Raw genomic sequence first — 14,806 nt, forward strand, 5'->3', positions numbered from 1 at the left:
TATTGTATAAGAAAAAAATAAAATAAAATTGACTAAATTGACTAAAACTATTAAAAATGATTGTTAACCGAAAAGCTTAAATACAATTATACACACACATACTAGAACTGAAATAACATGAAGTACTAAAACTTTAAAACAAAAATAGAAGCTAAATATATAAAATAAAATGACTAAAACTAGCAACTGAAAATGCTAAATGGTATATTCATGTATAATAACATTCAAAATGAAAATGGGTCCTTTTTGTAACATGTCTCAAGAATCAGCACTGATTCTTTGAATTGCATTGGCTTGTGTATTTCTCAGAAAAGAGCATGTGATGATCTCATTCTCTCGCTGAAGATTTATTTAGATGCATATAGCAAACATTGAGGCATTAGAGAGATTGGTGAAAACAGCTTACAAATATGCATTAAACAAAGGACACATTAATAGCCTGGGCCAAATGTGCTAGAGAGTAAGATTGAAGAGTTGCTGAGTTTGATCTCATGGGTTTAGCAAGATGCCCCAGATGTGAGTCCTAAAAGCTATACAGCTGGGACATAGTAGCACAGATGGAAAAGAGCTCTGGTGTCTATTTTACTAGTCAAATAGAAAAAGCGATACTACTGTTGCATGCTGCTCAGCAGTTCATGAAATGCTTGGTTCTTATAACCCTTAGTCAAATTCATGAATTATAAATGGTATGCTGCATTGTAAAACCTTTGTTCTTAAATATTAAAAGTATTGGAAATAGCTCACAAATTAAAATTAATTACTGCAGAGGATCCATGAGTGAGCAAATGATGTAATGCAGATTATATAATATTATTGCATTCGAAAAAGAACCCATAAATTGGGAATACAAATATTTTACGATAAAACAAACAGATTAAGTCTGAATGTCAAGAAGACAGAGATATCAATGTCTTCAACTTCTCTCAGATCCTAGAATAAAGACATCAACTCTCAACACAGCAGTGCTGTATTAATGACCTTCTACTATCAATGTATCTCCTTTGAAGTCATCATGAAGAATGTAAAAGCAACTTCTGGGAGTTTTAAGTGGGTCGAAATGTTGCATGCAGTCACAAAAATACAGCATTTCTGGATTTGTGTGTTTTGCTTATGCAGTTTGTTATCATGGCCACATTCATCATGTGGTTTCATGAATATTGCATTACTCCGTCCACAGGGAAATTAAGATATGTATTAAGATAACACGAAAATGAAGTGTTTGAAGGCCAGGTGGGTGGATCCATGTTAGGTATCATGAAATAATTCCCAAGAAGATACAATCTGTGCTCATCTGAGGAAAACAACCAGGAAATGCTCTCCAGACATTCCAATAATAATAATAAATGTTTAACTCAACATTTTGTGTCATTTTAAAATATTATTATTATTATTATTTTAATGCAGCATTTAATAAGTCAATGTAAATGTATTGTTTCAGCATATACTGTAGTTCTTTTATAGTATATTATAGTTTATTATGGAATTTAGAATCAGTACAGATGTAAAGCTCCAGTTATGGCAGTCTTTCTGCTTATAACTCGAGCCTCGTGGATAATCAACTGATCTCGAAGCTTAAACTGAACCACAATCTGCTAAGAACAAAACAAAATATAACACATTCAAATCAGGCTGTTGAAATCACTCAATAATTGGATGTCACTAAGCAACAATAGCATCTGGCAACAGCAGGTCTGCATTAAATATCTCTGTGTTTAATCATTTATTTCAATATACTCCATGTATAATATACTGTACCCGTGCAATATAGTTTATATTTATGTAGATTACTTTATCTGTACATATTGTGGGCATTACAAAAATGTTTTAAAAATGATATTTTTTTTACATTTTTTAAATTACAAATGTGGCTGCACAGAAGCAGAGGTATTGCAGTAGGTCAAATCCTGTGAGACCACAATACGAGGCTATCAAGAGAAGATGAGCTGGAGTTCAAGCTGGGGTCACTGTACAGTATGTTACAACGTTATATACCTCTACCTATTCTTTATCTTGCCTTTAAGGCATCCGTGATTTTTTTCAAACTTCAAACCTGCATACAAACTCTCTGATGAGAAGATCTTAAACATATTTCAGAATATTAGCTGAAAAAATCATTTGAAGATAAACAGACTGGTTATGACCCTGATGAATCAGTAAGAGTGTGCAGCTCTCTGAAGCAATTGTCTTTATTTCCGTATTATGCAATCCATTGGATGCTCCCTTATTTGGTTGTAAGGTCTATTGGAACATCAGTACAAAGTATGTACAACAATAAAGTTTGAGACTGGAGGTTTGCTTTCAACAGAATTAGAGCTAAACTAGAGAATTATACTATGCATCGGTGAACATGAAGAGAAATTAGACTCCTCTCTCATAATCGTGCTTTATTCTTCTCTATACCGTAAATAGTTACCGAGTGCTAAGATCACAGCACTTACAGCGCCATCAAGCGGCGCGGACAGATGTAGGCCTTCAGCTTCTACTCAAACGTAAGAGGTCATCTTGGCTACGAAATATATATTTAATTTGAATTAAATAGAATATATATTTTAAGATCATAAAACATTTTGGATAATAATTTAATAATTATTCATTTTTAAATTAATTCATTTTTACATAATAATAATAATAATAATAATAAACAATTATAATTATTATTGTCAATTATTGTAAGTGTTGGATGTCTATTATTTTTATTACATATTATGTAATAAATATGTATAAATATATACCCCCCCCCCCCATATATATAGGCTACTGCAGTATTATAATTATGGTTGTGTTAGTAAAATATTGTGCTCTACTATTATTTTTTTAATTGACCCTCTAATACAACCATTCTCTATTGTTCTATTGTGTCTACTTGTTTCCTTTCTATTATATATATAACTTGCTTTGTGTACTGCATTAGTCTAACCAAGACTTGTCACAGCACTTACATATTATTGCTCTATTGTTTTTATTGTATTTTGATTGCTGCTAATGTCATTATTTGTAAGTCGCTTTGAATAAAAGTGTATGCTAAATGACTAAATACTAAATTAATATTTATATTTTTAAAGAAAAATATTATTAAGAATATATAGCAAAGTGTTATTATTATCATCATCATTATCAATTCCTATTTTGTTCATTTGAGCTTTTAATGTCTATTATATTACATATAAATATATAATAATTATATTATTAATAATTATTTATATTATTATATACAAATTATATATATATATATATATATATATATATATATATATATATATATATATATATATATATATATATATACTTTTATTATAAACTATTTAGATTTTATTTTGTTATTTGGTGTAATTTAGCAACAAGATATTATCATAATTTCACTAAATAGATAGATAGATACACGTTCTCTAATGTGTCCTTATGCGACCAAAAGACTACATCTCCCGAGATCCACAGCCATCGCTGGAGTCCATGCAGAGCCTGTTTGTTTGGTGAAGGGAAGGGAGGCGTCTTCTGCTCTCAGTCTTCTCTCACGAAGTTCTTCTGCAGCGCAGCTCTTGGTTCTGTGATGATAGTGATGAATAGTCACAGTGTGCTGTGATTCCTCAAGCAGGCGGGCTGCTATGTGTGTGTCACAGAGCTAAAGAGCGAGGGGGGAGGTGAAAGTTCACCATGGCTTGGCCATATCAGGTGACAATGTGGAAAAGTTTGGCTGCCGCCTCATATTAAATTTCTCAAACTCGGAGAATGACAAGCGAACGGAAATACAATGAAGCGGACGGAGAAAACGAAGCGCTGTTGTTCGATTATTATGACGATGATGATGTTTTCGACACATTCACTGACGGAGACTGCGGCTGTGATGAAGGAGGTTAGGGGGTAGTTTTAATTTATCACCCATAAATAAGGGCTTATGTGTATTTTATATGTTTCTGAACGAACGCAAAGTATAAATCCGTTGTAAAAAAAAAAATAATTTGTTACATCAACAAAACTGTGGTAACTTGATAGCCAGCAATGTCATAAATAAAAACATTTTACATGAAAGTGTCCTTGTTACACATGTTACATGTACCGTTACTTATAATAACAATAAAGTATGCATAATTACATCTAGGCTAGTTAATTAATATTACTCAGTACTTAAATGTATAATTAGACTGTAACCAGGACACCTTACTATAAAGTGTAACAAAATATTCCATTAAATAATAAAAGCTTGAGATTTGTAAGTTTGAGATCCAATATAAATTTATTATGGTTTTGAAAGTAACCCCAATAATTTAAGTTTTTTGGTTGGAAACTGGCTGTTAAATGTTCATGAGGGATTTATTAATAAACTGTTGTAACTGGATGTCTGCCAGTGTCATTAATAAATAAATAAAAATAAATATTTAATGAAATATTCTGAGAACCCATAAAATGTATTACAGTTTTGAAAGTAACGCTGATAACTTTGGGAACTAAGGTGTTTTGGTGGAAACTGTGGTAAATATTTATGAGGGATTTATTAATAATGGTACAGTTAAACTTGCTAACTCTGCATTAACCACCAAGATCATAAAAATACAGCTACTTGAAAACAATTATAGTTTTTAAAGTACCAACAAACCATAGTAACTACAGTACTTTGGAAACTGAAAGTTTGGTGGATATACCATGGTAAATATTTACAAGGGGTTTATTAAAAAGAGTGCACACATTTGGTTTCTCACTTGGTTTTATTTTAAAAATGTCTAAAAGATATATAACTCTGTATGGATTTGTGGCTTTTACAATGACTTTCATAGTACAGCTCATTGTTTCTACACATCTTTAGATGCAATCTATGATTGTCAGCCCAGGGTTTCCTTGACTCGTTTTTTACCATTGTTTTCCAATTGAACAAACACTAATATTCCTTCACTCTGTGGTGCCGCGGTTGGACACTTCGGTAAACACTGCAGGATTCCTGAGGCTATATTTTGAGACTAGAAGTGTCCCTCAGTCTCACCAAATGCAGTTGACACTCCTCGGCTGAGAGCTAGCAAGGTCACAGTCATCAAATCAGCTGCAGCATGTGATATGAAGGAGTGGAATGCCAGTGTAGGCTTTGCCCACAACTCCACACTCATGCTCTCCAGCAGTCATTCTGGTAATATGATTCAAACCGAGGGGATTAGTATGCCATTTCTCTTTTCACTTTGCTACACGTCTAATTGGAAGTATATGAACTTGTAACATGGAAGTGTGAGGCATGTTCATACCTCTTTTAGATGTTAAAGTGTGTGCAATGATGTAGAACGATACTGCTTTGAAATTAAATAAAAATGAGTTATTCTAATGAGTTATTTCATGTCAAAATGTTCTGTCTCATATGAAAGAAAAAAACTTGACATTTTCAGGTTTGTGTAAACATTGGAGCCAGCTGCAATTATTTTCAGTAAACATCAGAGCTGTTCCATTTAGAAGAGACCTCATGCAGCTCTCCTTCTATTAAACATTAGGTGTACTTTAATTTTGGACTTGGCTAGTTATTATTCAGTTGAATACATGCTTTTTCTTTTCAAGGGTGGGACCTCACATCTGACTGTTTTGTCCAAATCTGCAGCACATTGACTAAAGTGATTAATAACCTTTGTTGGCTGATGACGACATGTTAATCAGGTGTTATTGTGTACCTCTGTAGTCAGTACCTGCAGGACATGCCGCTCTCAAGGGCATAATGTGCTGGTTACTGGTGGTTACTAACCACCTGACAGATGTGACATGCATTCAAGACAACCAGGGAGACTGAAAAGAATCATAACTAGTGTGTGTGTATTATATATAAACTGATTCTAAACTTTTGAACAATAGTGGAAGTTCTATTATAGCTGTCACTAGCAGATAGTTTGAATGCTAAGTTTGGTGTACCATTAACCAAATATGGCTTGCGTATAGTGATTTATGATTCTCAGGCAGTGTTTCTGTGTTTTGTGTCATACAGTGCTGGGCTTCAGTGATCCGTTCAGCAGTGAGGTGAAACCTCGGATCCTGCTCATGGGCCTGAGGCGAAGCGGCAAGTCTTCCATTCAGAAAGTTGTATTCCACAAGATGTCACCCAACGAGACTCTCTTCCTGGAGAGCACTAATAAGATTTGTCGGGAGGACGTTTCCAACAGTTCCTTTGTCAGCTTCCAAATCTGGGACTTTCCGGGTCAGATTGATTTCTTCGACCCCACATTCGACTATGAGATGATATTTCGTGGCACAGGGGCTCTCATCTTTGTCATAGACTCTCAGGTGAAATATCTGTCTGTCTGTCTGTCTATCAATCTGTCTGTTTTCTAAAAACAACCTACAAATATGTTACTGTGTAGGATGATTATGTGGAAGCATTGAGTAGGCTTCACCTCACAGTGACAAGAGCCTACAAGGTCAATCCTGACATCAACTTCGAAGTGTTCATCCACAAGGTGGACGGCCTTTCAGATGACCACAAAATTGAGAAACAGAGGGACATACACAAACGCGCCAATGATGATCTAGCCGATGCTGGATTAGAAAGAATACACTTAAGGTTGGTATCATAATAACAGATCAGATATTATATGGCATTTTTGAAAACATCAGATGTTGGATTTGTGATGTGAAATGTATTATTTCTTCCAGCTTCTACTTGACAAGCATCTATGATCATTCAATCTTTGAGGCCTTCAGTAAAGTTGTGCAGAAACTCATCCCTCAACTTCCCACCCTTGAGAATCTGCTCAACATTTTCATATCTGTGAGTAAAACTAATAGTAATAGTTCACTGTGTGGCCCATGCACCTCTTTATATCTTGGTTTCTGGGCATGGATAACCAAAGTGAATCTCTGATCAGTACTTAGTGTTGAATTAATTATGTTCTTGCTCAATGACTGACCAAATAAAGCCACAGTAATAATGAATTACTTGTAAAGAGTTTTCACTATTATGCAAGCACATGTTAAAAGAATGTTATATTTGATGTTTTTTGGTAATGATTTTCTTGTAAACATGCAAAACCAGAAAGCATCATTTTTTTGCCTGTTAAGATTTATATCTGGTCACATTCAGCCATTACCATAGGTACATTAGCACTGGCCTGTGATTTGTGTTTGCAGTGAGGCATAATGGAAATAATATTCCTAGAAACATCATGATCACAAAACACATTATTATTTATTAGGATCTCTCTCAGACACAATATCATTTTATGGTGCTCATGTTTTATATTGATCAGGAAAGCAATTAGATGTAAAATTTTAGCAGAATCATAAATACTTCAGAAGTTTTTTACATTAGCCAGCGGGTGGCAGCAGAGGGTAAATTGACGTGGTGAAAAGACTGCTCCATGAGTACAATAACTGAGCAATTTATAGATTTGATATAATGAAGATTGAAATCTTTCAACCATCCCCCATGCAATGCATTGTGATAAACAGATTTAATCTGTTTTTATGCATTGTCTGATCTCATAGAACGATTCAGATTTACACTTGGTCTGTGTTCCTATAAGGTAAATATATTTAGATAAATGTAAGACTTGATGCATTAGATTTTGCATTAAAATGCAATAAAAATGCATTAAATTCATTACAATGATCAGTTAAGACATTTATAATTTTACAAAATAATTACATTACAAATAAATGCTGTTATTATAAACTTTCTATTAATCAAAGAATCCTGAAAATGTTTTCATCATCACCAAATCAGGTTATTTAAATGATTTCTGAGGGATCATGTGACACTGAAGACTGGAGTAATGAAAGCTTTAGCTTTGCCATCACAGGAAAAAATATATATATCTAAAGAAAACAGATATATATATATATATATATATATATATATATAGAAAAAGTAATTCAATTTGTAATAATATATCACAATATTGTTGTTTTTACTGTATTGTAATCAAATAAAACCATTAAAAAAACTTTTGAACAGTACAGTAAAGTATAAATTCAAATGTTTAAATTGTTTTAATCATTTAACATCTGTTAAATTAATAAATGTTATTTTAAAACAATTTATAAAAAGTACTAATATAATTGAATATAATTGCAATTTAAAACTTTTACACTTTGTATTTTAAACTTTTATTAATGTATTAAAAACAGCAGTTGAAAAATTCACATGTAAAGAGTCACATAACTTGGGAAGATGCTTTCTAGTCTTTCAACAGTATTTATAGAATTAGATGCATTTTCTAACAACAGTACTTGCAATGCAGTTGATTACGTGGTTGTGCAACTCATTTCCACTTCAAAGTGTTCTTAGATAAGATGTCCTGTTCCGCTGCATTTCTTAAGAATAACAGCTGACCCCTAACCCTGTCCTGTGCTCTCATTGCAGAATTCAGGGATTGAAAAGGCTTTTCTCTTTGATGTGGTCAGTAAGATCTACATAGCAACCGATAGCAGCCCGGTGGACATGCAGACCTATGAATTGTGCTGTGACATGATAGATGTGGTTATCGACATCTCGTGCATCTATGGGTGAGTGACACCAAGTGACAATCCCTCCACAGTCACATTACGCTACAGAACATGGTCTTATTCTGTAGACATGAAGCAGAATGGCAAGTCTTGCATCTTCTCCCACTATAATTATTTTGTGCCATACAGTACATCCAACAAAGTGCACAATAAAATGCAACACTCCACATGCAACCACCTTGTTTTCCTATAGCCGTTGTTGGCTGGGATTTAATCTTTTGTGGATTAGTAGCATAAAACTCGGGAATATGTAAACACTGGCTGTAAACATTGGAAGGGCAGAAAGCGGCACCTCCAGCGCCATTGACCCAATTTGTCCTGTAATTTGACGGGACACAGTGGTCTGGGTAGGTACAGGAATGCAGGGCTGACCCAGGGCCCCACATATGTCAGTTCACAGTGGCCTGCAAGAGCAGATGGGACACCTCATTACTTTCTGATGAATAGGAGAGCAGGCAGGACAGTTAAGCCTGTGAAATTGTAGCCTTAGTCTGTAACCGAGAGGATTGTAATAGATTACCCAAAAATTTATATTTCCTGATTATTTACTTATAACAAATTCTATTTGTCAGCCAAACAGAAGTGAAGGTTTTGGAGGAAAGCATTTCAGGATTTTTCTACATCTAATTTAAGTGAACGGTGCAACGTCGTAGACCATTTTTGACGGTTGTGTGGATTACTTTAATACTGCCTGAATATGGATTTTGGAGCATGGAAAATGGTCCACATCTCTTCTTCTCCTCCAAATTGTTTGACACAGTTGATTTTGACTTTTTTTTTTTTTTTACAGTGTGAAGGGTGCTTGAGATATAATCTTAGCGGGTTCCTCTGAAAACAAAATACAAACATTTGTAGTTCATTCATTCATTTATTTATTTAATGGAAATAGAAATGAAATAGAAATGGAATGAAAATTTACTAGAGACACTTATTTTTCATGTACAGTAGATTACTTGCTGTCTAAATATGGATTTACTACAGTCTACAGTGAGCCATGTTCACATGCATTAGACGGAGAAAAATCCTGGAATGTTTTCCTCCAAAACCTTAATTGCTTTTTGGATGAAAAAAGAAAGTCATACACATCTTAAATGGCTTGGGGGTAAATAATCATAAAAATGTTCCTTTTCGGGTCCTGTAAGCCACAAGATGGTCATGTCAGTTCAACCCATTTCGGCTTGACAGCTTTTACATTAATTCATAGTATATGGCTTTTATTTGGATTTGGCGAGCTGCTGTGGAATTAATTTCCGCAAGCCTTGTTTGTAACTCATTGAAATAAATAAGTCGCTTATTTGTTCCCTATTCATCATATTGACATTGATTCGTGATCTCCGTTTCAGGAAGCTCCAAATTACATGCTTTATTATGCCGCCTCAATTTGTTCATCATCTTTTCCGTACTTTCTTTTTTGTGTGAAAATATTTATATATTTGTAACATCCATGCATAAAAGCATAAATTTGCTATAAAAGCGGGGTCTTATGACAGGGCATCTGCTCATTTTGATAATTATGAAATGAATCAACATCTGTTCCACACTGCACAATTTTTCAGCTGTATGCAGTCTGTTCTTAAGCTGAATTGGGAAAGTGTCTTCCTGATGGAGCAGTAATTCACGCTGCTCGGAGGAAGCTGCCCGTCAGGGACATGTTTATTATGTGCATTCATCATACAAATTGAAGGACAAGTGCAAAAAAAAAAATAGCATGAGATGTCTATGGAACTGCAGAGAGCAGGGAAGACGTGATGAGAGATGGTTGTCTTTTGTTTTTATAGTTGTTGTTTTTCATATAGGTTGACTGGAGATGAGGCAGGAACTCCCTATGATAAAGAATCTATGGCCATCATCCACTTAAACAACACAACGGTCATGTACCTAAAAGAAGTCACCAAATTTCTTGCCTTGGTGTGTTTCATCAGGGAAGAGAGTTTTGAGAGGAAAGGTAGGCTTTCTGGACATTTTCTCAAAGGCTATCACAGTAACATTTTGGTGTCAATTATTAAAGTCCAATTATAAAATAGCTGTTTTCTCCAGCAGCAGTTTTCCATCATCTAGTTTTAAAATCGGTTTGTTTAATATTTTATATACCACTGTTCAAAAGTTTGGAGTTGGAAAGTTTTTTTTATTATTATTAATACTTTTACTCAGTAAGGATGCATTGATTTGATCAAAACTGGCAGTTAAGACATTGTTACAGAAATAAATACTATTTCAAATCAATGCTCTTCTTTTGAACGTTCTAGTCATCAAAGAATTCAGAAAAACGTATCACTGTTGGTGTTTTCAACACTGAATAATAAATAATGAATATTTCTTGAGCAGCAGATTAGAATCATGTGAAACAGGAGACAGGAGTAATGATGCTGACAATTCAGCTTTGTCATCAGAAATAAAAATGCATTCTAAACTAAATTAAAATTAAAATTACTTCACAATACTGTGTCTTTTTTCCTCTGCATTTTTGATCAAATAAATGCAGCTTTGGTGAACATAAGTGACTTGGAAAACCCGAAGAAGCTCATAAATCCCAATACTTTAAACCGTAGTGTAAATCTACATGTGTTTAATAGAGTAAATATTGCTTTATGTAGCCAACACTTTATATGATTTGTTCCTATACAGAAATTGGCTGAAAAAATTAAAAATAAATATTTACAAAAGTAAAAAATGTGATATCTATAAGATTAACTATACTTTTTAATGCAAAATGTTAACTATTAACGATTCCCATTAGTAATCCTCATGCAGCACATACAATAAAGACCTAAAGCTTTTGCCTACAAGCTGTTTTTAGCAATTACTGCTAAACTACATTCATCTTAAATCGGTCAGAAAAGAACCTGCTGGTGTAAAGCGCCACTCACTTGAGAGAATGGGATAATTAGTGGAATCCTTGGGAGGCTAATGAAGATTGAAATATTCATGCTAGGAATTACTAAGGGGGTTAGGGAGAGTATCATGAGCAATCATGTTAGTCAGCGGGGAAAACAAGGCATTTTATAAAGGCGTAGATTTGCACTGGGTCCTTGGATGACATAAATGTTCTGCATCATAAAGCAATATATATTTTAGTCAATTTTTCACACTATATTTAACTGAACTTATCAAAACTTTAACTCGATTATAAAAAGGTAAATCACTAGGGAAGATGGTTCTTTTTTTCTGTTTAAATTGAATATTATATCAGTTGAAGCAGTACTGTATGTTTTACGTCTAGTTTTCTGTATGTAGGTGTTAGTAAATGTTTTATGTAGATTTTTTTTTTTTGGGGGGGGGGGGATTAAAGCTAAATTACATATCTTGTTATGTGCGTCATAATCTTAATTCAAAGTGCATTTATGCAGTGATCCGATTTTGGAATGGGTCAGACAACTTTCCTGCCGCAAGCTAATTAGTATTATCTTTGCTCACACAGGACTTATCGACTACAATTTCCACTGTTTCAAGAAAGCCATAGAGGAAGTGTTTGACGTGCGCTTGAAAGTGCAGAGGAGTCGGAAGCTTCTGAGCCAGAGGAGGTGGAGCAGGCAGACTGTGCCAAACGGGACTCAGGTGCATCCTCACTGAAGAGCATTAAAAGCTCCCTGGCCTGTTAGAGTCACTCCAGGGTGAAGGCTTCACACAGACTCTGCTTGTGCTTTGAATTTTCTTCAGGGCCATTTCTTGCTCTTCAGCAATCCAAAATGGTGATATAGATTCCGTTGTGCATTAAATATCTTGCACGGCTAACTTAGCTGTCCATGCAAAGTTGTACAGTAGCCTAAGCAACTTTTTTGTTATTTTCAATAATATTTTTTTTACTCAAAATCAATCAACTGTGCTTCAATTTCTGGCAAAATATATGGTAAAAGCCATTTCCAAAGTACAAGTGCAAGCTCATACAATACTTTTGTCGCGTTTTTACAGTAGGGCACAAACATCTCATTTAACTTCAGAATGCACTGTAGAACTAAAAAGTATTTTATTTTTATTTTTTTAATTGCTTAAAATTAAAAAAATCACCTCTTTAGTTCCATAATTATTTTATTACCCCTGCAGAATGATTATTTTATTTTTTTGCTTTGTCATTTATGGTTAAATAGATTTTAAGTTTCACATATTTTTTCTTTATTTACTTAAAATTGTAATTTAAGTTTGTCAGTAACATTTTCAGGGATTAATCGCATCCAAAATAAAAGTTTTTGTTAACATATATGAGTGTACTGTTTATTTTTATTAGCCAATGTGTATATAAATGCACACACATTTATGTATATATTTAAGAAAAAAGTGTTATGTTTATATATTAAACATTTATTAATATAATATAAATTATATGAATTAAAAAAACATGTAAATGTCATATTTTCAAAATATATACTGTATTTGTGTGTATTTACATATATATATTGTGGCGGGAGGAGCACAAGACAGACGCAGTGGGCGTGGCGTCAGGCCTTGGAGAGGCTTTTATTAACAGAAAATCAAATAAAACAGGGGATAAAAGTGGCAAAAGGGGAAGAGTGTCCAAAATAAACAGGGAATGTGGTGTCCTCGTCGTGCTGCGGGGTTCGTGTGGGTCGGGCAGTGTTCATGGAGGAAGAGTCCCGGTAAGGGGCGGAGTCCGGCGGCCGCACGCGATCCCCTCTTCGGTCCGGGGCGCGAGGGGCGGCGGCTTCCTCTAGCGGCCGCATCTCTCTCGTTGGCCGCGGCGCTGGCAGGGGATGGACGGCCCGGCATCCTGGACCGACGGCCGTGTAAACGGGTGCGGCTCCCATCCGGTTCGCGGGTCCGGCAGCTCACGTCTCTGGTGGCGCGGGAGTCCCTCATCGCCCTTCCTGGACCCACGAGGACACCAGTGTGCATGCACGGGGAAGAGACCGGTCCCCTGAGGAGAGGCGCGTTGGGCTTTTAAACAGCGGCGGTGATGAGGCTACATTTCCTTCAGGTGTGCCACCAGCCCTGACTCGTCCAGCGCCCCTCCTCTCACACACCCACTCACACACCCACACCCGCAGCTGACTCGTCACAATATATATATATATATATATATATATATATATATATATATATATATATATATATATATATAAATATATATATACATAATAAATATATGCAGTACACACACATTATTAGAACAAAAACTTGTATTTTGGATGTGATTAATTGTTTGACAGCAGTACATTAAATATTTTGCACCAAACTAACTTAGCTGTCCATTTTTTAATGGTTTGCATTTTTATTTTCTTTATTTTTTTACCTTTGAAAAATCTCCGCTAAAAGTTTGTCACGTTTAGAGCACAAACATTTCAGTTATCTTCTATATACATTGTTAAATAAGATTTATTTTTTAAATAAAAAAAGAATTGCTTAAAATGAAAAAAGTATTATGATTATTTATCCCTGTATTTGATTTTTGATATTATTTGATCTCATTTTTGTTTTTTATTTCCGTAAAAATGTAATTTAAGTGTGTCTGCAACATTAAGTTAACATACAAGCATATGATTGGTTGCTTTGCATAAACCAGTGGTTCTCAATCAAGGAACTGGGACCCATAAGAGGGCCTCAGCAAACTTCTTAAAAGACTTAAAATTATTCAAATGAATTATTATTACAAATAATATTAATATTATAATTAAACAACTAATGCCATTTCATTATTTTCCCCCTCAATAACTATTGATAGTTTCTGTTTGCAAAAAAAAAAAAAAAAGATTAAAAACAATCTTTGTCACAATTATAGCAAAAACACTGGAGAAAAAATATTGTATATAAAAATATGTTGGCCTTCAAATCAAAAAGGTTGAGAACCACTGGCATATACAGTACACATTTTATGCATAGAAATGTATGCTATTTTGCAGAATATTTATTTATACTGTTTAAAAAATGTAAGTGCTTTTGTTAAAAAAAAAGCATCTTTCTTTATCACACACAGAATTTATTTCACTACCACTTAACTAACTTAATATTCAACATATTTCAGATTTCATTATGTGTTGTTGCCAAAATTATTCTTATTCTCACATTTAACCAAATGCATGAAGTGTTGATTGACTCACAAACACTTTTCCCTTTCCAGGACATCCTCACTTAGCTTTTACTTGCAAGGAACAATTAACTTCCTTGACATCACAGGAAGTACAAGGTCCCAGCTCCGCCCCAGCGCTGATATTGCCAGGGTTTTAATGCGTGTGCAGTGGAAGTGTTAGATCACCAGCACTAATCCCAGGGAATACCTTTGCTTTGGCAATGAAGGCTGATGGGTAAATCTCATGAGGTCAGAGCCGCTTACGCAAGAGCTGCTCCACTCTGGATGGACAGTAAATCATCTGTAGTGAAACTACAATGTGTT

At 34.5% G+C, this 14,806-nt stretch overlaps 1 protein-coding gene across 1 annotated transcript; it reads left to right on the plus strand.

The window, feature by feature from the left end:
• The first annotated feature begins 3,446 nt into the window (after positions 1–3,446).
• rragd (ras-related GTP binding D) lies at positions 3,447–12,433 on the plus strand. The gene is made up of 7 exons (XM_059520071.1): positions 3,447–3,850; positions 5,948–6,243; positions 6,321–6,520; positions 6,613–6,727; positions 8,321–8,463; positions 10,260–10,408; positions 11,882–12,433. The coding sequence occupies exons 1-7, from the start codon at positions 3,727–3,729 to the stop codon at positions 12,031–12,033; spliced, it is 1,179 nt and encodes a 392-aa protein (XP_059376054.1). The 5' UTR covers positions 3,447–3,726; the 3' UTR covers positions 12,034–12,433.
• Positions 12,434–14,806: the final 2,373 nt, after the last annotated feature.

Source organism: Carassius carassius, chromosome 32, assembly GCF_963082965.1.
Source record: "Carassius carassius chromosome 32, fCarCar2.1, whole genome shotgun sequence".
In the NCBI taxonomy this organism is placed as follows: Eukaryota; Metazoa; Chordata; class Actinopteri; order Cypriniformes; family Cyprinidae; genus Carassius; species Carassius carassius.